Source organism: Chelonoidis abingdonii, chromosome 12 (genome assembly GCF_003597395.2).
Source record: "Chelonoidis abingdonii isolate Lonesome George chromosome 12, CheloAbing_2.0, whole genome shotgun sequence".
In the NCBI taxonomy this organism is placed as follows: Eukaryota; Metazoa; Chordata; order Testudines; family Testudinidae; genus Chelonoidis; species Chelonoidis abingdonii.
In genome coordinates, this window is record NC_133780.1 from 5,771,544 (window position 1) to 5,793,933 (window position 22,390).

General features: G+C 53.2%; 2 protein-coding genes across 2 annotated transcripts in view; both read right to left on the reverse strand.

Annotated features, from left to right (window-relative positions):
- Positions 1–202: 202 nt before the first annotated feature.
- LOC142045782 (uncharacterized) lies at positions 203–7,448 on the reverse strand. The gene is given in 6 exon segments (XM_075071588.1): positions 203–580; positions 582–2,184; positions 2,501–2,614; positions 6,276–6,402; positions 6,915–7,002; positions 7,215–7,448. Coding segments are annotated over 6 exon segments (2,088 nt in total). The 5' UTR covers positions 7,283–7,448; the 3' UTR covers positions 203–492.
- Positions 7,449–15,875: 8,427 nt separating this feature from the next.
- The window catches only part of LOC142047652 (uncharacterized), a 124,743-nt gene continuing 118,228 nt past the window's right edge, over positions 15,876–22,390 (reverse strand). Inside the window, 2 exon segments of the mRNA XM_075071697.1 lie at positions 15,876–16,039; positions 16,041–17,214. Of these exon segments, the coding sequence (XP_074927798.1) occupies positions 15,940–16,039; positions 16,041–17,214 (1,274 nt within the window). The 3' untranslated portion in view covers positions 15,876–15,939.

Sequence of the window (22,390 nt, forward strand, 5' to 3'; positions counted from 1 at the left end):
GTAGTTAAAAGCAGCTACCAAATCCTGTCTTTCTTCTCTTCTGAAGACTAAACAATCCCCGTTCTCTCAGCTTCTTTGCATAAGTCATGTGCTTCAGCCCCCTAATCATTTTTGTTGCCCTTCGCTGGACTCTTTCCAATTTTTCCACATCCTTCTTGCAGTGTGGGGCACAAAACTGGACACAATATTCCAGATGAGGCCTCACCAATGTTGAAGAGAAGGGAACCATCACCTCCCTCAATCTGTGGGCAATGACCCTACTTATACAGCCCAAAAGTCAAGGAATAACACATCCACTCAGCCACTTATCTCCTCATAGAAGGCAATTAGGTTACTCAGACATGACTTGCCATCTTCTTCCAAGTCATACGAAATACACATTTACATGTAAAGCTCTAGCTTATCTAAGGTGGACAAACTTTTAAAATCTCTCTCTAAAAGTTGATTCTAAGTCAATCACATGCAACTTGCTTAATCCTTTCTTGCAATGTGTCACAGAAGTTTAGATCCTGTGTGGATTCTTCCATGTTTAATGAAGTCAAACCTCCATATGAAACTTTTCCCGCAGTCCAAGCACCTCAGCAGTCTCTCCTGTGTGGATTGCCTGATGTTTAACAAGGTTTGACCTCTCTGTGAAACATTTCCCACAGTCCAGGCACTTGTGGGGTCTCTCTTCTGTGTGGATTGCCTGATGACGAACTAGATGTGACCTCTGTATGAAAGTTTTCCCACAGTCGAAGCACCTGTGGGGTTTCGATCCCGTGTGGACTGCCTCATGTTCAACAAGGTTTGACTTTCTGATGAAACTTTTCCCACACTCCAAGCACTTGTGGGGTCTCTCTCCTGTGTGTAATGCCTCATGGCGAACTAGGTGTGCCCTCTGTATGAAATTTTTCCCACACTCCAAGCACTTGTGAGGTCTCTCTCCTGTGTGTAATGCCTCATGATGAACTAGGTGTGACCTCTGTATGAAACTTTTTCCACACTCCAAGCACTTGTGGGGTCTCTCTCCTGCGTGTAAAGCCTGATGACGAACTAGATGTGACCTCTTTATGAAACTTTTCCCACAGTCGAAGCACCTGTGGGGTTTCGATCCCGTGTGTAATGCCTGATGTTCAACAAGAATTGACTTTCTTATGAAACTTTTCCCACACTCCAAGCACTTGTGGGGTCTTTCTCCTGTGTGTAATGCCTGATGTTCAACAAGGGTTGACTTTCTTATGAAACTTTTCCCACACTTCAAGCACTTGTGAGGTCTTTCTCCTCTGTGTAAAGCCTGATGCTCAACAAGGGTTGACTTTCTTATGAAACTTTTCCCACACTCCAAGCACTTGTGGGGTCTCTCTCCTGTGTGGATTGCCTGATGTACAACAAGGTTTGGCTTTCTTATGAAACTTTTCCCACACTCCAAGCACTTGTGGGGTCTCTCTCCTGTGTGGATTGCCTGATGCTGAACAAGGTCTGATCTTTGTATGTAACCTTTCCCACAGTCCAAGCACTTGTGGGGTCTCTCCCCTGTATGGACTGCCTGATGCTGAAGAAGGTTTGATCTTTGTATAAAATTTTTCCCACACTCCAAGCACTTGTGTGGTCTCTCTCCTGTGTGGATTGCCTGATGCGCAACAAGGTTTGACTTTCTTATGAAACTTTTCCCACACTCCAAGCACTTGTGGGGTTTCTCCCCTGTGTGGGTTGCCTGATGTCTAATTATTTGTGCCTTCGAAATGAAAGATTGCCCGCACTTGAGGGATTGAGAGGGTTTTTCTCCACTGTGGCTTCTCCCGTGGTTATTAAGATCTGAGAGCTTATAGAAGCTTTCCCCATAGTCCAAGAATTGAAGGGGTTTCTCTCCAGCATGGATTGTCTGTGTCACAAGCTGTGAGCTCACAGTGAATTCTTTCCCATACCAAAGGTAGTGCCAAGGTCTCTCTTCCTTGGGATTTGTCTGCTGCGCTCCGGGATCCTCCTCTCCTCCCCCACTATTAATAGCTTCATCCACTTTTTTCCCTGGATAGTTTCCCAGAAGCCTCTCTGACCTGTGCCAACTTCCCCAGGATTCTTCGTGTTCGAAGTACTGGGGAAAATTCCCTTCAGCTCTTCCCACAAAGGTCCCCTGCAATTCCACTTCCCCGGGAACTTCCTCATGATGATTACCCACCTCATTCTCACTCCCTCGCTCAGCACCTGTTGGGAGAGACACAATCCAGACCGGAGTCATTTTGCTGGGGAGAAAGAGGAATAGCACAGAGGAAAAACCCAACACAAAGACTGAGCAATTGGACTCCTCCTCCACATCCCACCCAAACACTCACAGAGGAGGAAAGCTGGGAAGCAAACTCCTGCAGAGGAGAGGCTGCGTGGAATGACGTGAGCTATACCTGATGACTGTAGGCCTCTTCTGGCTGAAATGAGGAAGAACTGAGGGTGCTTACTCACACCATATTTGGGGATTCTCAACTTTTTCCTTCATTCCCTAGATGGTTTCTCTGACAGTCCTCACCTGTATGGGGGCATCTCCAAAGCCTTCTTTCCTTGCAGGCCCAGAGATCGGGCACCCATGGCTCTTCCTCTCGTTCCAGCCGGACAATCAGCTCAGGTTTGGAAAGGAGGAATCCTGCACAGAGGTTGAAATCAGACCAGATCACGGTGCGTGGAGTATTTGTCAGAAAGGACATTCTGTGAGTGGAACCTGTCCCTGTGCTCTGCTGGAGGAACGTGGAATCCAAGAGGAGTGGAAAATGGTCACAGAGCCCCCTTGCGCAGAAGAAGTTGTCTGGGGAGGTGAGCTGAATTCTTACTACACTTTCACTAGACCAGGCCTGCACAACACACGGCCCGGGGAGGCTCACTGTGTGGCCCGCGGCGGGATTCCAAAGGCTCTGAGCTGCCCGCAGTGGCGGGGAGCTCAGAGCTCTTAAATCCCAGCCACGGCAGGGATTCAAAAGGCTCTGTGCTGCCAGCACCCGCGGGGAGCTCAGAGCTCTTTACAATCCCAGCCGCGGCCGGGATTCAAAAGGCTCTTAGCTGCCCGCCGCCACGGCCGAGATTCAAAAGGCTATGAGCTGCCCACAGCGGAGGGGAGCCCAGAGCTCTTTAAATCCCAGCCACAGCCGGGATTCATAGGGCTCTGGGCTGCCCGCAGGAGCAGGGAGTTTAGAGCCTTTAAATACCAGCTGCGGCCAGGATTCAAAAGGCTCTGGATTGCCCGCAGCAGTGGGGAGCCCAGAGCTCTTTAAATCCCAGCCGCGGCCGGGATTCATAGGGGTCTGGGCTGTCCGTAGCTGCGGGGAGCTCAGAGCTCTTTAAATCCCAGCGGTTGCCAGGATTCAAAAGGCTCTGGGCTGCCAGCAGCCATGGAGAGCCCAGAGCCCTTTAAATCTTAGCCGCCAGAGCCGGCTTTAGGCCAATTCAACAAATTCCCCTGAATCAGCCCGCCCCTAAGCGGGCCCCATGCCCAAGCCCCAGTACAGTGTACCGGCAAAAGCCAGTGCACTGTACCGGGGTGGCCCAGCTTCCCCAGGGGGCAATTTAAAAGGTCTGGGGAATTTAAATTGCCACCAGAGCTCCACTGCTGGAGCCCTGGAGTAGGGCTGTGGGGCTCTGGGGGCTATTTAAAAAGTCCGGGGTTTCCGTTGCTTCTACCACCCCGGCACTTTAAATAGCCACCGGAGCCCCACCACTTCCCCAGGGTTCCCGTAGCTATTTAAAGGGCTGGGGCGGTAGAAGAAGGGGAGCCCTGGGCCCTTTAAATACCCCCAGAGCCCTGGAGTAGCAGGGGGTTCTGGGGGTATTTAAAGAGCCGGGGTTCCAGCTGTCTCAGACACCCCGGTCCTTTAAATAGCCGCTGAAGCCACACCGCTTCCCCAGGGCTTCCTTGGCTATTTACAGGGCAGGGGTGATAGAAGCAGGGGAGCTCCAGGCTCTTTAAATAGCCCCCAGAGCCCTGGGGTAGCGGGGGGGGGGGAGGTGTCTCCAGCTGTCTCTGCTGCCCTGGTCCTTTAAATAGTCCCCGGAGCCCCACCACTTCCCCGAGGCTCCCACAGCTAATTACAGGGCTGGGGAAGTGGAAGCAGGGGAGCCCCAGGCCCTTTAAATAGACCCTGAGCCCCGGGCTGCTGCTGCTACCCTGGTGGGGGAGGCAGGAGGAGGAGGCGCTCACCATACAGGATGGGCTGTACCCCCTGTACCTGCACCAGCTGCCCGCAGCCAACCCCTGCTGCACCCCCTGCCCGCACCAGCCCCGCACCTCCTGCCCTGCCTGCACCAGTTCTTGTCTGCAGTCAGCCCTGCACCCGCTGCCCGCAGCTAGCCCGTCTCCAGCCAGCCCCGCACCTCCTGCCCTGCCTGCACCAGTTCCTGTCTCCAGCCAGCCCCGCACCGCCTGCCTTGCCTCCAGCCCTGCACCAACCCCTGTCTCCAGCCAGCCCTGCACCCCCTTCCCTGTCTCCAGCCAACCCCTGCTGCACCCCCGCCTGAAGCCAGCCAGTCCCACATTCCTTTGTCTCCAGCCCTGCCAACCCATGCTACACCCCCCCATGGCCCTGCCTGAAGCCAGCCAGCCACCCCACACCCCGTCTCCAGCCTGCTCCACACCCCTAGCCCAGCCTGCAGCCAGACCCTATCTCCAGCCCCCTACCAACCCACCTCCCGCCAGCCCCATGTCCACTGGTGCCCTGCAGTTCCCAAGGAAGTAATCCTGCACACCTGCTTCAACGAGGTGGGCAGGGCGCAGCTGAGACCCACACATGTGCACACCCCAGCACACCCTCAGGGAGTGGCAGAGCTCATTTCTGGTTCAGACTCATCTTTTTAAAAAAGAACTTTAAGTAGGGTTAACATATATCTGTATTTTCCCGGACACGTCAGGCTTTTTGGTTCTTAAATCGCCATCCGAGAGGAAAATACGGACGTATGGTAACCCTATTGGTACAAAAAATGCATACTGTGGCAGAACTTTTTATAGGGAACCGGTTGCTAAGAAACGAAAGGGTTTTTTTTACATGTTTTTTTTTTCCAGTCATCCCTGCCGGGGCCCCGCCAAAAATGTTCGAATTGGGCCCTGCACTTCCTAAAGCCGGCCCTGCCAACCGTGGACGGGATTCAAAGGCTCTGAGATGTCCACAGCCGTGGGGAGCCCAGAGCCCTTTAAACCTCAGCCGTGGCCAGGATTCAAAGGGCTCTGGGATGCCCACAGCTGCGGGGAACCCTGAGACCTTTAAATCTCAGCCACGGCCAGGAATCAAAGGGCTCTGGGCTGCCCGCAGCGGCAGGGAGCCCAGAGCCCTTTCAATTCCAGCCACGGCCAGAATTCAAAGGGCTCTGGGCTGCCCACAGAGATTCCTGGCTGCAGCTGAGATTTAAAGGGCTCAGGGCTCCCCACCACCACAGGCAGCCCAGAGCCCTTTGAATCCCAGTGGCGGCTCCAGCGGATGGGCTGGGGCTGGGATTTAAAGGGCTCGGGTTCCCCTAAGCAGCAAGAGCTCTGGGCCCTTTAAATCCCTGCCCCAGCCCCGCAAAGCTGCGGGTTCCCCCAGCTGCCAGAGCCCTGGACCTTTTAATTTGACCCTGAGAGCTCCTAGCCACCTCTTCAGCTGGGAGCCCCTGGTTGATTTAAAATCAAGTATCACCTCCCCATCTCCAACCATCCATTTTGGCCCACAGCTGTTTTGGTGGGGCGGCACTGGGGAAGGAGGGTTTGTTTCTGCAGGGCTGGGCGGTGCTGGGGCGGGGTGTTTCCACTGGGCTGGGAGGTCCTGTTTTGGAGGGTGTTTCCGTGGTGCCGGAGGGGTTCGGCCCTCAGCTGTTTTCTTTGGAGTAATGTGGCCCTCGCCACTTTACGAGTTGTGCAGCCCTGCACTAGACATTCGCAGGATCTGTACGCTCTGGAGGCCTTGCTGACTCACACATGGCTCTCGACTTAAACCCCTGCCTCTTTCTAAACCTGCAGAAACCAGAGCCCTCCCCAGGGCTGGAGCTAGTCCCAGCGAGGGAGGTGAACAGGGATTGTGTGTGCAGCCGAGAAACAACACAGACAGGACAATCCTGGATTATGCCCTTTTGAAAGCTGGAGGGGTGGGGATGGTTCAGCTTGTCCATTGGGTATTGACACCCATGTCCCACTGGAGGGGGCACGGAGATAGAACTCTCTCTCAAAGGGCAGCTGTGCACTATGGAACCCACTCACCTCTGATCTAACTGACATGGGAAGAACATGACCAGATAGAGACACACAGACCCCACGGCTTCTAGTATCTGAGGGGACGGGAATCCCTTACCCAGCGAGGTCACCGTCTCATAGTTCTCCTGCATGACATCCCTGTAGAGGGCTCTCTGAGCAGGGTCCAGCAGAGCCCCCTGTGCCTGCGTGAAATACACAGCCACCTCCTCAAAGGTCACCGGCATCTGAAACACCAAAAGGCCCCAGCCATTACCTGCTGCTCCGGCCACAATCCCACTAGTCACGTGAGAGGAAGGATAAAGAAATGGAAGCTCTGGGAGGGCCAGAGCAGCAGAATCCCACCCCCGCCCTGCTCAGAGCAGCTAGGAGGCTTCAGGGGGTGGGAGAAGGTGAGAGCTCCTTGTCCCTTGCAGCAGACTGAGCAGGGCAGAGACTTCTCATTTACCACACACCTGCCAGCCACAGGCTGATGCAGAAAGCAGAGCTCTGAGCCAGGGACAGGGACAGGAATCCCAAAAGCTTCCCGGGCCAGTGGTGTCTCACTCCAGCACTGGGAGCCTGGAAAATGTTCCCAGCCCTGTGAAAGGGGGTTGTATCCTGTTTGAGAAATGGGGAAATGTCCCATCTCCCCACCACCATCACCAATGGGCCCACTCAGAAAATCAGCAGTTTCATCACACCCAGTCGCCTTCCTGCCCCTGCCCCCCGCCCCAGGAGCTCCCTGAAAATTCCCTACCCAAGATGGCTCCGTCACAGACATTTCCCTTCCCTGCGTCCTAGAAGATGGGCCCAGCTGGACCAAAACATGGACACGATTCCTCACCCTGTCGGGGGGAGAGGGGAGGTTACAGAAGGGGCTTCAGTCCATGTCACACCCCGATTCTCCCCAGAGTCTTCAGACCCTCCTAGTAACAGTATCTCTGAGCCCAATGCTAGATAAAAAGCAGAACTAAAGGGGCCACTTTGGGGGATTTCCCCACACTGCCCTGTAAACCCCTCTCCCTGAGGAACAGCAGGAGCCCTCTGGTGGCATCACCTGAAGAACGAGCTGCCCTGGACTCCTGCAGCAGCCCCCAGGGACAGGCAGCCAGAGGCTGAGCCCATTGGCCCAGCCACACTCCCTGCCTGCCCAAAGCAGCAGCGACTCCGGTGGGGCTGAGATGTGAATCCTGCCCAGAAATCAGACCAGGGGCCTGGGCAGACCCTAAACTCGTGAGACACAGACCCCGCCAGCACGGGGGTGTCTGACAATAACAGACAGTGGGAGCGGGGTTGGGGGCTGTCCCCCTCCCGCCTCCTCACACACACCTTAGCCTCGCAGTGCCCCCCACTCACATCTTCCCCCATCCCAGCCTCGCTCCCATCAGCCCCACAATCCCCCCGATCTTCCCTTCAGTGCGACCCCGCCCCCATCCCAGCCTGCCCCCCGCAGCCCCGCACCCGCCTCCTGACCCCATCCCGCTCCCCCCGCCTGCCATCACCCCCCTGCACCTCTTTAGCCTCCGCCCCCTGCAGCCCGGGGGTGCCGGGGGGGCGGGTCTCTCTCACCTTCCCTCCGAGCGGGGCCCCCCGGGGCAGGGGCAGGGGCCGGGCCGGGGGCTCTGCCCTGGCCTGGGAGAGGCTCCTGGGGAGCAGCGGGAAGGGCCCTGCTGGAGATTCCCCTCTCCCGGCTGCAGCCAGGGCTCCGGGCTCCCAGCACCAGCCGCCGGGGCTCGGGGATCTCGCCACGAGCCTGGGAGCCAGAGTCACCGCAGCGGCTGCGAGTCACTTCCTGCTGCCGGGCCGGAGCCCAGCGCTCGCTGCCCCCCCACAGAGCCGCCTCCCGGCTGCTCCTGGGTCCTAGCGATCAATAGGGTCCCTGTGAGGCATCCTTGGGAGCATGTTATCAGCACCGGCTCACCAGACAGCAACTGTGAAAATCAGGACAGGGCTGGGGGGTAACAGGCAACTATATAAGACAAAGCCCCAAATAGCAGGACTCTCCCTATACAATAGGGACATCTGGTCACCCTGCCAGCACTGGTGCAAAACTTGGAGCTGGCTGGGCTGGCTGAGCCGGACTTGTGGGAAAGAGAAGCAAAAGGAGAAAAAGAGAAAATAAGTTGAGGAGGGCGGCGGGTAGGAAAATGATGGATGAGGGGAAGGGTGACAGCAGAAACCCATCCTCATATCCACCACAGTGCAGGGCCGGCCTCAGGACCCTTTCCCTTGGCCCCTGTGGGCTCCCCATCCTGCACCCCCTTTGCCACTAAGTCTTCTTCCCTTCTGCACCCTAACTCCTACACTGTGCCCCTAACCCCTACATATTTTCACCAATACCCCAACCTCTCCACAGTGTCACTTTCACCTTAACCCCTGCACTTCCCTGCCACCTGTGCCCCCAACGCCAGCCCTGCTCTGCCCATGTGCCTGCCACACCGCTGTCCTACCCAGGTCCCCCCATCCCCTTATGCCCAGCATCCCCCATGCCCAGTGGCCTCCCACCCACAGACTCCCCACACTGTCCAGAACCCCATCACAGCCCCCCACCCCACAACTGTCCAGCAGGCCATATTCCCGAGGGCTTTCAGCACCAAAAAATTAAGAATTCTGTACACAATATTTTGAAATTCGGTCCATTTTATTTCCCAATACCAGGGCCGTCCCTAGCTATCCTGAGCCCCTACAGAACCCCCTTGTGGGGGGCAGCATAGACCTCCATGGGGGGGAAGCCCCAGGCCTCCAGAGGGGGGTTGCTTGGGATACAGGGAGGAATCACCCCCCAGCACTCACTGGGGGAACGGCTGGGGCCAGATCTTTGAAGTTCTTGCCACCGGTGAGTGTAGGCCAGGCCCTGCTGCAGAGGTCTCAAGGGCGGGGGTGGGGTGGAGCAGGGTCAGGAAGAGGCGGGATGGGGCAAAGCAAGGGCAGGAGCTTTCGTGCCCCAAACTTCCTGCCACCCAACATAGCTGTGCACTTTGTGGACAACCCTGGTCAATACATACATGTGGAGGCTCCAGACTGGCAATACCAAGCATTGGCCCCTGGCTGCATGGAGGTGGGAGATCACCCTGCAGACTTCCCCCTACCCTCCTAGGAGAGGGACTTGGCAGTCACATACCTCTGTGGGCATGTCAAAAGGCCACAGGGAAACATTTTACATGGTGGCTGGCATGTCAGCCAGGACCCAAAATAGCTGACACCAATGGCTGAGTCCAGCCCTCACCGGGCCCTTCCCTGCCAGGGCTCTGGGCCATCACCTCCCAAATGGCCTTTCATTCTCCCTAAAATGGAACATTTCCCTCTGGGCCTGAACAGCCCAGCAGTGCTTGGGGTGCACAGTGTAGTGAGAAAGGGAATTTTCTTCAGGCACCAGCCTTTTTTTTCTGCCCTGACTCACCGACAGGGCTGTTCTACACCAGCGATTTAATGTTGACAAATCAGCATCTATGGCTGCTAGCTCAGAGTCAGACAAAGACACCCCTCCTTGCTTTTCCCTTCCCAGTCTGGCTCGCCCTGCCATCCCCAGCCTGCTCTTCCTCCTTCACTTTCACAAAGTCCCACACCTCGGCTCTACAATCTTGGCTCCAACCCCCCTTCCCAGCCTCCAGAGCCTGTGTCAGGTCCTTCCCCACTCTGAACTTTAGGGTACAGATGGGACCTGCATGGAATTTTCTAACCTTAATTACCAGCTTACATCTGGTATTCGCTGCCACCATCCAGATACATGTCCTGGATCACTCCTTCCCCCCCAAAATCTTCCCCCCCTGGGTAGCCTTGAACACTCCTTCAACAATTCCAGGTGAGTCCAGATCAATCCCTTGATCTTAAAACAAGCAGAATTTACCATCCCCCTCCTTTCTCCCGCCAACTCCTGGTGGATCCAGATCTAACCCCCTTGATCGAAAACAAGAAAAAAAGTCAATCCGGTATTAAGAAAAAGGCTTTCAAATAAAGAAAAAGAAAGGTAAAAGAAAACCTGGGGGAGATTAGCATACTAGTACTCTCAGACAACAGATGAAAACACAGAGGATGCCCCTAGGCCAAAAACTTAGTAACTAATGAAAAATATCCAATAGCCAATTTGATTCTTCCTCTAATTGCACAAGACAGGTTACAAAGAAAGAAACATAAACCTATTTATTCCTTTCTAAAACTTACAACTCTGATAAGAAGCTGGTTCCTTGATCTTTTTCACTCCGGCTGAAACTGAGACTCTCTAAACAAAGGAAAACTTCCCTCTTTCCTTTTGAAACATCTTGTTCCCCCATCGGTTCCTCGAGTCAGGGGTCAGCTAGGCTAGGTGAGCTTCTTAACTCTTTGCAGGTAAAAGAGACATTAACCCTTAACTATCTGTTTATGACAGCCTGTTCCTAGCCTTGTTCAACTCCCCTGCTGGGCCTGACTCCCCCAGCCCTGCTCACTCACATGCTACAAACTTTTGCTCCTGGCTCTGGCTGGTCTCTAGGGCCCCCACCACAGTCAGGGAGGGACTCCGCGCAGCTCTGAGCTCCTGGGAGCACTGGAGGCAGACGCTGGGTAGAGCCAGAGCCCTCAGCCAGCCAGCTGAGGGATAATTCAATTCCAGAGGATGGAAACACGGTCACTGAGCCCCCTTTGGAGACACAGGCAGTGTTGGGATATGTACACATATAACCCATATATCCATGCAGAGCCGGCTCCAGGCCACAGCGCCCCAAGCGCGTGCTTGGGGCGGCACGCCACGGGGGGTGCTGTGCCGGTTGCCACTAGGGCAGCAGGCGGCTCTGGTGGAACTCCCGCAGCCATGCCTGCGGATGGTCCTCCGGTCCTGCGGCTCCGGTGTACCTGCCGCAGGCATTCCTGCGGGAGATCCACCGGAGCCACGGGACCGGCGAGCGGCAGAGCGCCCCACACGGCATGCCGCCATGCTTGGGGCGGCAAAATTGCTAGAGCCGGCCCTGAGTGCATGATTTGCATTTTGGCAAACAAAGCGAGAACAGAAAGGTGAATTGGTCAAAAAGAACTGTTTGGAAAAAAACCGTTTTGTCATATCCCTGGAAAAAAATGAAGAATCAGACAGAAAGGAAATAACACCAGCGGGACGGCTTTAAAACTGTGTAAGAACTGGAGGAAATGGCACCCCTTCGACCCTGGCTTCCTGGCCAGGACTGTCTCCTTGGAGTCCCAGATGAAGGCCCAGGACAACACAGACGACTCCTCCTCCATCTAATAAAGGGTTTCACAAACTCATAGACCTTCCAGAGAGAATGTGATACGGCTGGTAGTCAGTATCCAATCCATCTGCGCTCCAGATGGCTGCCAGCACCATTGGTAATTCATTGTCCCAATCTTTGCCAGCAACGTGCACCACTTTGCGAAGGGCTTGCTTGATAGTCTGATCCATCCTTTCTACTGTCCCTGACGATTGAGGATGCTGGGGGATATGTAGTTGTTGCTTTACTCCTAAAGCTTGTAACATTTTTATAATTACTTTTCCTATAAAATGTGCTCCATCATCTGAACCAATTACTTTTGGAGTCCCAGATCTACTAAACAGTACTTTCCACAACTTCTTGGTGGTGGTCTCTGCAGAATGATTCCTGGTGGAAATTGCCTCCACCCAGCCACAAAAAGAGACATACCCCAGGGTACAATCTGGACAGTTGAACTGCCTAATTCTCCATCCCAGGGCATGTTTTATCCCAAGATAAATAAAAATCAATGACTTTAAAAAAAAATAATCAAGAAAATCAGATTTCTGTTATTTAAATCTCTGTCTGGTGATGTTCTCCTCCTAATACAGGATGGCATGAATGAAATAACCAAACAATGAAATAACTAAATGAAATGAAATAACCATTGTCTGATATAGCTGTGAAACTCATCTGAAAAGTTTTGAAAAGAAATCACTGTTTAAAAATGTATAGTGTGTACCTTCCAAAAATGAATCCGACATCTATCTCTGCGTTGTGAAGAATATGTACCAGGGTTATAACAACCAAGAAGAAAATATTTTTACGTAGCAAACCATTGATTAAATCGAGCCTTCCAGAACCGGTTAAAACTATGAAATTATAAAATGCATTTTAAATCCCAAATTTAACAATTTGAGGAAAATGTGAAGCAAGGAGGTTTTTGCACCCCACCTGCTGTTGCAGGCAGTTCACAGTTCTGAGTACCCGGGTTGGATTTCCTTCCAGCCTTGGTCCGTCCTCCCCACTCTACGGCCCCTGTTGCCTTCGAAGTCATATTCTTGCCTTCTGTAGAGATGGGAGAGGAGAGGTGAAAATGGAGGCAATTCTCCCTTGTGCTTTTGTACCACTCTCCTCTTTGAGGTTCACCCCCCAGCCGGGGGGCAGGTGAGAATCAGTCTGTGGCCTAAGTGAGCGTCCAGCTGTCCTTCCGGTGAATTGTAACTCTCCTGTTCCCAGCTCCACAGCTGGTGAAGAGCCTCCTAAGCAATTACTGGCCACTTAGCACCTAGCTGGTGTGCAGGTGCCACTGTCTCTGGGGAGCTCATCTGTGGGCGTTTTCCAGCTTTACAGCATGTAACAACATACAGCGAACTCTTCCGAGCTCCATGGACAGTGCTGATTGTCCCATGAAAATGTGTCTATCATATTCAGCAGGAGAAGATTTATCATTATGAACATGGTGACCATAATAGTGTAACCAGTGGTTCTCAAACGCGTTTCATCAGTCCCCCTTCCTGCACCGCCTTCTTCTGTCTTGTGTCATTACGCCCCCACCTTCACAAGCACATATATCGCCACCAGCTCTAATGGCAGAGCAGTTGCTGGGAAGCGCACAGCTCTGAAGCCCTCCAGTAGCAGCACAGAAGTGAAGGTGGCCATGTGAAAAGTGACATACCTCATATCGCTGATCACAGCAGACTTATCACCCAGTGACACCCCTACTTCTGTGCTGCTGCTCCACTGGGTTTCAGAGCCTGAGCATTATCCCACCTCCCACGTGGGCTGTTCCTTTTTTTATGCCCAGCCACCTGGGGACGACAGCCAGTGCTTTTGTAAAAAAAAAACCAACCCACTGATCACACCTCCTTGACACATTCCTGTCCCTTCATTGGGAGGCTTTGCCCACAGTTTGGAATAACTAGTGTAGAGTCACTGTGGGGATGGTAGCCAAGATGGTAACATCTGCTTTTTCCATCTCTGGAGCCACACAGAAATTGTCCGGCAGGAGCAGAACAGATCCGATTAATACTAACTTGCAAAACACTTTTGGTGATTCAGCTTATAAACCTCCATCTTTCAGACCTACACCAGCGATTCAAGACACTGAATGAACTGGAAGGTGCCACGCTGACAGGTATACATTCGAATACTGATCCCGATTAACACAATAAGGAACCGTTGATAGCTAAACAGTGACTACTACAGTTACCCATTTTAGATCAGAGATAATAGGGTGGAAGGGACCTCAGGAGGTCATCTACTCCAACCCCTGCTCAAAAGCAGGACCAATATCAAACTAAATCATCCCCAGTCAGGCTTTACAGCTGATTAAAAACCCTCTAAGGAACGAGAGTCCATCACATCCTAAGTAACCATCTCAGTGTTTACCAGCCTCTAGTGAAAATTTTCCTAATACCACATCAAATCACCTCACCACATGAACCACTACTCCTGTTCTGTCATCTGGTATAATGGCACAGTCACATCCATCTTCTCTGGACCCTTTCAGTAGTGAAAGCAGCACAAATCCCGTCTTCTTCTCTCTGAAGATACATCCCGTCTCTCAGCTCCTCCTCATAAGTCACGTGCTCCAGCCCCCTATCATTTTATTGCCCTCCGCTGGACTCTTTCCATTTCAACATCCTCTTGTAGTCGGGCACAAACTGGACACAATATCCAGATGAGGCCTCACCTGTTGAAGAGAAGGGAACCATCACCTCCCTCAATCTGCGGAAAGACCCTCTTATACAGCCCAAATCAGGAATAACACATCCACTCAGCCACTTATCTCTCATAGAAGGCATAGTTACTCAGACTGACTTGCCATCTCTTCAGTCTGTAGAATAACGTTAACATTTCAACTCTAGCTATCTAGGTGACAATTTTAAAATCCTCTCAAAATGAGTCTAAGTCTACATGCACTTGCTAATCTTTTTTGCTGGTACAGAGTTCAGACTGGTGTTTTTTCCATGTAATGAAGTCAACTCAATAACTTTCCGCTCCAGTCCAAGCACCTCTGAGCTCTCTTGTGGGACTGCCTGATGACGAACTAGTGTGACCTCTGTATGAATTTTTTCCCACACTCCCAACACTTGTGAGGTCCTCTCCTGTGTGTAATGCCTCATGATGAACTAGGTGTGACCTCTGTATGAAACTTTTCCCGCACTCCAAGCACTTGTGGGGTCTCTCTCTGCGTGTAATCCTGTACGACTAGTGCGACCTCTGTATGAACTTCCGCACACTCCAAGCACTGTGGGGTCTCTCCGTGGATCCTGATGTGAACAAGGTGACCTCATGAAAACTTTCCCCACAGTCGAAGCACCTGTGGGTTCAATCTTGTGTTAATGCCTGATGTTCAACAAGGGTTACTTCTATGAAACTTCCCCACACTCAAGCACGTTGGTGGGGTCTCTCACCTGGTGATGCCTGATGTCTAACTAGGTCTGACCTTTGTATGTAACCTTTTCCACAGTCCAAGCACTTGGGGTCCTCTCCTCATGTAATTCCTCATGAAAACAAGGTGTGACCTGTAGAAATTTTCCCACACTGCCAAGCCTTGTGGGTCTCTCTCTTGCGTGTAATGCTGATACGAAAGTGTTGACCTCTGTATGAAACTTCCCACACTCAAGCACTTGTGGGTCCTCCTCCCGTGGATTCCGATTTGAACAGGGTATGACCTTCTTATGAAACTTTCCCACAGTCCAAGCACTTGTGGGGTCTCTCTCTCTGTGTGATGCCGATGTTGAAGGGGAGTAATTTACTCTGGTCTTTCTGCCTTTGTTTAGAAGAACTTGCGTGAACGCTGGTGCCCTGCCATATCAATTTGGATTATTATAATTTGAAGCGACAGAAATTGCATATCCGTTGTGGCTCCCCAGAGGATGGAAAGAGCGATGTTTATACCATCTTGGCTACACAATCCCAGCACAGTGACTCCTCTAACACTATTATTCTGGAAATGTCGCGCAAAGCCTCCTAATGGAAGGGACCAGGATGTGTCCAGGGAGGGTGATCAGTGTGGGTTGTGTTTTTTTTTTTTTACAAAAGCACTGGTGCTGTCTCCCAGGGCGGGCTCATAAAAAAGGAAACAGGCCACGTGGGAGTGGGGGATAATGCTCAAGGCTCTGAACCCAGGTGGATGCAGCAGCACAGAAGTAGGGGTGTCACGGGGTGATAAGTCTGGCGTGATCAGCGATATTAGGTATGTCACTTTGTCACATGGCCACCTTCCTTCTTGTGCTGCTACTGTGAAGGTGCTTCAGACTGTGGGCGCTTCCCCCCGCAACTGCTCTGGCCATTAGACGTGGCGATATAGTGTGTTGTGAAGGGGGGCGGCGTAATGACCAAAATGACAGAAAGAAGTGCGGTGCAGGAAAGGGGGACTGATGAAACGCGGTTTGAGAACCACTGGTTTAAGCACTATTCATGGTACCATGTTCATAAAATGATAAATCTTTCCTGCTGAATATGAATACCATATTTTCATGGACACTCAGAAAAACTGGTTCCCTGGAGCTCGGAGAGTTTCGTGTATGTAAAATCTCTCTCTAAAAGTTGATTCTAAGTCAATCACATGCAACTTGCTTAATCCTTTCTTGCCATGTGTCACAGAAGTTTAGATCCTGTGTGGATTCTTCCATGTTTAATGAAGTCAAACCTCCATATGAAACTTTTCCCGCAGTCCAAGCACCTCTGGAGTCTCTCTTGTGTGGACTGCCTGATGACGAACTAGGTGTGACCTCTGTATGAAATTTTTCCCACACTCCAAACACTTGTGAGGTCTCTCTCCTGTGTGTAATGCCTCATGATGAACTAGGTGTGACCTCTGTATGAAACTTTTCCCGCACTCCAAGCACTTGTGGGGTCTCTCTCCTGCGTGTAATGCCTGATGACGAACTAGTGCTGACCTCTGTATGAAACTTTTCCCACACTCCAAGCACTTGTGGGGTCTCTCTCCCGTGTGGATTCTCTGATGTTGAACAAGGTGTGACCTTCTCATGAAACTTTCCCCACAGTCGAAGCACCTGTGGGGTTTCAATCTTGTGTGTAATGCCTGATGTTCAACAAGGGTTGACTTTCTCATGAAACTTTTCCCACACTCCAAGCACTTGTGGGGTCTCTCACCTGTGTGGATTGCCTGATGTCTAACTAGGTCTGACCTTTGTATGTAACCTTTTCCACAGTCCAAGCACTTGTGGGGTCTCTCTCCTGCATGTAATTCCTCATGATAAACAAGGTGTGACCTCTGTATGAAATTTTTCCCACACTCCAAGCCCTTGTGGGGTCTCTCTCTTGCGTGTAATGCCTGATGACGAACTAGTGTTGACCTCTGTATGAAACTTTTCCCACACTCCAAGCACTTGTGGGGTCTCTCTCCCGTGTGGATTCTCTGATGTTGAACAAGGTATGACCTTCTTATGAAACTTTTCCCACAGTCCAAGCACTTGTGGGGTCTCTCTCCTGTGTGGATTGCCTGATGTTGAAGGAGGTGTGACCTCTGTATGAAACCTTTCCCACACTCCAAGCACTTGTGGAGTCTCTCTCCTGTGTGTAATGCCTGATGTTTAACAAGGTTTGACCTCTCTGTGAAACATTTCCCACAGTCCAAGCACTTGTAGGGTCTCTCCCCTGTGTGCATTGCCTGATGTTTAACAAGGTCTGACCTTTGTATGTAACCTTTCCCACACTCCAAGCACTTGTGGGGTCTCTCTCCTGTGTGGATTGCCTGATGATGAACTAGGTGTGACCTCTGTATGAAATTTTTCCCACACTCCAAGCACTTGTGGGGTCTCTCTCCTGTGTGGATTCTCTGATGTACAACAAGCTTTGACTTTCTTATGAAACTTTTCGCACACTCTAAGCACTTGTGGGATTTCTCCCCTGTGTGGATTGCCTGAGGTCTAATTATTGGCGTCTTCGAAATGAAAGATTTCCCGCACTCAAGGGATTGCGCGGGTTTTTCTCCACTGTGGCTTCTCTCGCGGTTATTAAGACCTGAGAGCTTATTGAAGCTTTCCCCATGGTCCAAGCATTGAAGGAGTTTCTCTCCAGTATGGATTGTCTCATGTGTGACAAGCTGTGAGCTCACAATGAATTCTTTCCCAACAATGATTCCCACACTGACGGTAGTGCCAAGGTGCTTCCTTGGATTTGTCGCTCGAGCTCCTGATCCCCCCCTTTCCCCCCTACCATTATAGATTCATCCACCTCTCTGGAATAGTTTCCCAAAGCCTCTCGGACCTGTGCCAACTTCCCCAGGATGTTTTCGTGTCAAAAGCACTGGGGACATTCCTTCACTCTCCCACACAGGTCCCCAGAGTTCCACTTCCCAGGGAACTCCTCATAGATCCCCTCTCAATTCTCACTCCTCGCTCGCACACACTGCGGGAGAGACACAACAGATGGAGTCAATTGTGCGAGAAAAAGAAAGAGAATAAGCAACAAACACAGAGACTGAGCAATGGGACTCCCCCCACATCCCACCCAAACACTCACAGGGAGAACGCTGGGAAGCAAACTCCCGCAGATAAGAGGCGCGATGGGATGGTGTGAAACTATACTGAACACAGCCCTGGTTCTGGCTGAAATAGAAAGAACTGAGGTCCTTACTCAAACAATATTGGGATCTCAACTTTTCTTCATTAATCCCAGATAGTTCTTCAACAACCTCATCTCGTATGGGTGCATCTCCGAAAGCCTTCTTTCCTTGCAGCCACAGAAACGTGAACCTCACGGCTCTTCCCCCGTTCCAGCGACCAATCACTCAGGTTTAGCAAGGGGGAATCCTGCGCAGGTGCAGAGGGGGTGAAATCAGACCAGATCAGGGTGTGTGGAGTATTTGACAGAAAGGACATTACTGTGAGTGGAACCTGTCCCTGTGCTCTGCTGGAGGAACGTGGAATCCAGGAGGAGTGGAAAATGGTCACTGAGCCTCCTTGCGCAGAGGAAGTTTGTCTGGGGAGGTGAGCTGAATTCTTACTACACCTTCACTAGGCCTTCTCAGGATCTGTGCGCTCTGGGGGCCTTGCTGACTCACACATGGCTCTCGACTTAAACCCCTGCCTCTTTCTAAACCTGCAGAGCCCAGAGACCTCCCCAGGGCTGGAGCCAGTCCTAATGAGGGAGGTGAAGAGGGATTGTGTGTGCAGCCAAGAAACAACACAGACAGGACAATGACAGATTTATGCCACTTTGAAAGCTGGAGGGGTGGTGGTTTAGCTTTTCCATTGGTTTTGGACACCCATGTCCCACTGGAGGGGGCACGGAGATGGAACTCTCTCTCACATGGCAGCTGTGCATTATGGAACCCACTCACCTCTGTTCTAACTGACATGGGAAGAACATGACCAGATAGAGACACACAGACCCCACGGCTTCTAGTATCTGAGGAGATGGGAATACCTTACCCAGCGAGGTCACTGTCTCGTAGTTCTCCTGCATGACATCCCTGTACAGGGCTCTCTGAGCAGGGTCCAGCAGAGCCCCCTGCACCTGGGTGAAATACACAGCCACCTCCTCGAATGTCACTGGCATCTGAAACACCAAAAGGCCCCAGTCATTACCTGCTGCCCCAGCCACAATCCCACTAGTCATGGGGGAGGAAGGATAAAGAAATGGAAGCTGTGGGAGGGCCAGAGCAGCAGAATCCCACCCCGCTCAGAGCGCTCAGGAGGCTTAAAGGGGTGGGAGAAGGTGAGAGCTCCTTTTCCCCCCCAGCACACAGAGCAAGGCAGGGTCTTCTCATTTACCACACACCTGCCAAACACAAGCTGATATGGGAAGCAGAGCTCTGAGCCACAGACAGGGATAGGAATCCCAACAGCTTCCCTGCATATATTACAGCAGCCTCAGGCTAGTGGGGTATCACTCCAGCACTGGGAGCCTGGAAAATGTTCCCAGCCCTGCTGCAGGGGTTGAATCCTGTTTGAGAAATGGGACAATGTCCCATGTCCTGTCTCCTATCCCCATCACCAATGGCCCAATCAGAAAATCAGGTTTCTCACACCAGTTCTCCTTCCTGTCCCTGCCCCAGGAGCTCCCTGAAAATCCCCTACCCAAGATGGCTCCATCACAGACATTTCCCTTCCCTGCGTCCTAGAAGATGGGCCCAGCTGGACCAAAACATGGACACGATTCCTCACCCTGTCGGGGGGAGAGCGGAGGTTACAGAAGGGGATTCAGTCCATGTCACACCCCGATTTCCCCCAGACTCTTCAGACCCTCCTAGTAACAGCATCTCTGAGCCCAATGCTAGAAAAAAAGTAGAACTAAAGGGGCCATTTTGGGGGATTTCCCCACACTGCCCCGTAAACCGCTCTCCCTGAGGAACAGCAGGAGCCCTCTGGTGGCATCACCTGAAGAACGAGCTGCCCTGGACCCTGCAGCAGCCCCCAGGGACAGGCAGGCAGAGGCTGAGCCCATTGGCCCAGCCACACTCCCTGCCTGTCCAAAGCAGCAGCGACTCCGGTGGGGCTGAGGTGTGAATCCTGCCCAGAAATCACACCAGGGCCGTGGGCAGACCCCAAACTCGTGAGTTACAGACTCCGCCAGCACGGGGGTGTCTGACAACAACACACACTGGGATCGGGGTGGGGGGCTGTTCCCCTCCCGCCTCCTCTGCCCCCCCTCCAGCCTCGCTCCCCTCAGCCCCACAATCCCCCCGATCCCCGCATCGCCCATCTTCCTTCGGTGCGCCCCCGCCCCCATCCCAGCCTGCCCCCCGCAGCCCCAGCACCCGCCTCCTGCCCCCGCCCCCGCTCCCCCGCCTGCCCTCACCCCCTGCACCTCTTTAGCCTCCGCCCCCTGCAGCCCGGGTGCGGGGGGGGGCGGGTCTCTCTCACCTTCCCTCCGAGCGGGGCCCCCCGGGACAGGCCGGGCCGGGCTGGGGGCTCTGCCCTGGCCTGGGAGAGGCTCCTGGGGAGCAGCGGGAAGGGCCCTGCTGGAGATTCCCCTCTCCCGGCTGCAGCCAGGGCTCCGGGCTCCCAGCACCAGCCGCCGGGGCTCGGGGATCTCGCCGGGAGCCTGGGAGCCAGAGTCACCGCAGCGGCTGCGACTCACTTCCTGCTGCCGGGCCGGAGCCCAGCGCTCGCTGCCCCCGGACAGAGCCGCCTCCCGGCTGCTCCTGGGTCCTAGCGATCCACGCAGCACAATGCAGCATCGTTGAGCGCATCTTACCAGCACCGGGTCACCAGACAGCAACTGGGAAAATCAGGACAGGCCGGGGATGGGGGATAATAGGCACCTATATAAGACAAAGCCCCAAATAGCGGGACTGTCCCTATACAATAGGGACATCTGGTCACCCTACCAGCACTAGTGCAAAAGTTGGAGCTCGCTGAGCTGCCTGAGCCAGAGTTGTCGGAAAGAGAAGCAAAAGGAGAAAGAGAGGAAGTAAGGAGGGGGGGGGAAGGAAAATGATGGATGAGGGGAAGGGTGACAGCAGAGACCCACCCTCAAATCCACTATGGTGCAGGGCCAGCCTCAGGGCCTTTTCCCTTAGCCCCTGTGGGCTCCCCATCCTGCACCCGTTTTGCCACTAACCCTTGTCCCCTTCTGTCCCCTAACTCCTACACTGTGCCCCTAACCCTACATATTTTCACCATTACCCCAACGTCTCCACAGTGTCACTTTCACCTTAACCCCTGCACTTCCCTGCCACCTGTGCCCCCAACCCCAGCCCAGCTCTGCCCATGTGCCTGCCGCACGGCTGTCCTACCCAGGTCCCCCTACCGCCTTATGCCCAGCAACATCCATGCCCAGTAGCCTCCCACCCACAGATTCCCCAGACTGTCCAGCACCTCATCACAGCCCCCCACTCCACAACTGTCCAGCAGGCCATATGCCCGACGGCTTTCAGCACCAAACAATTAAAAATTCTGTACACAATATTTTAAAATCTTGTCCATTTTATTTGTCAATTCCAGACAGTCCCTAGCTATTTTGGGCCCCTACACAAACCCCCTGTGCGGGGGGACGACACCTCCCTGGGTAGGAAGCCCCAGGCCTCCACAGGTGGGTTGGCTTGAGAAACAGGGAGGAACCACCACCCAGCACTCACCGGGAGGCTGCCTGGGGCCTGGTCTCTGTACTTCTTGCCACCGGTGAGTGTGGGCCAGGCCCTGCTGCAGAGTCCTCAGGGGCAGGGCTGGGGTGGAGCACGGGCAGGAAGAGGCGGTGGAGCACGGGCAGGAAGAGGCGAGGTGGGGCAAAGCAAGGGCAGGGCCTTTGGTGCCCCAAACATCCTGCCGCCCTACATAGCTGTGCACTTTGTGGACGGCGCTGGTCAGTACATACATGTGGAGGCTCCAGAGTGGCAATACCAAGCATTGGCCCCTGGCTGCATGGAGGTGGGAGATCACCCTGCAGACTTCCCCCTCCCCTCCTAGGGGAGGGACTTGGCAGTCACATACCTGTGTGGGCATGTCAAAAAGCCACAGGGAAACATTTTACATGGTGGCTGGCATGTCAGCCAGGACCCAAAATAGCTGACACCAATGGCTGAGTCCAGCCCTCACCAATTCCTTGCCTGCCAGGCCTCTGGGCCATCACCTCTCAAATGGCCTTTCATTCTCCCTAAAATGGAACATTTCCCTCTGGGCCTGAACAGCCCAGCAGTCCTTGGGGTGCGCAGTGTAGTAAGAAAGGGAATTCTCTTCAGGTACCAGCCTTTTTTTTCTGCCCTGACTCACACAGGGCTTGTCTACACCACACCGAATTTTAGTGACAAGTCAGTGTCTATGGCTGCTAGCTCAGAGTCAGACAAAGACACCCCTCCTTGCTCTTTTCCCTTCCCAGTCTGGCTCACCCAGCCATCCCCAGCCCACTCCCTCCTCCTTCACTTCACAAAGTCCCACGCCTGGCTCTACCAAGCTTGGCTCCAACCCCCCTCTTCCCAGCCTCCAGAGCCTGTGTCAAGGTTCCTTCCGCACTCTGAACTTTAGGGTACAGATGTGGGGACCTGCATGGACACTTCTAAGATAAATTACCAGCTTACACCTGGCATTGCTGCCATCATCCAGAATTTACAGTGTCCGGATCACTCCCTTTCCCCCAAAAC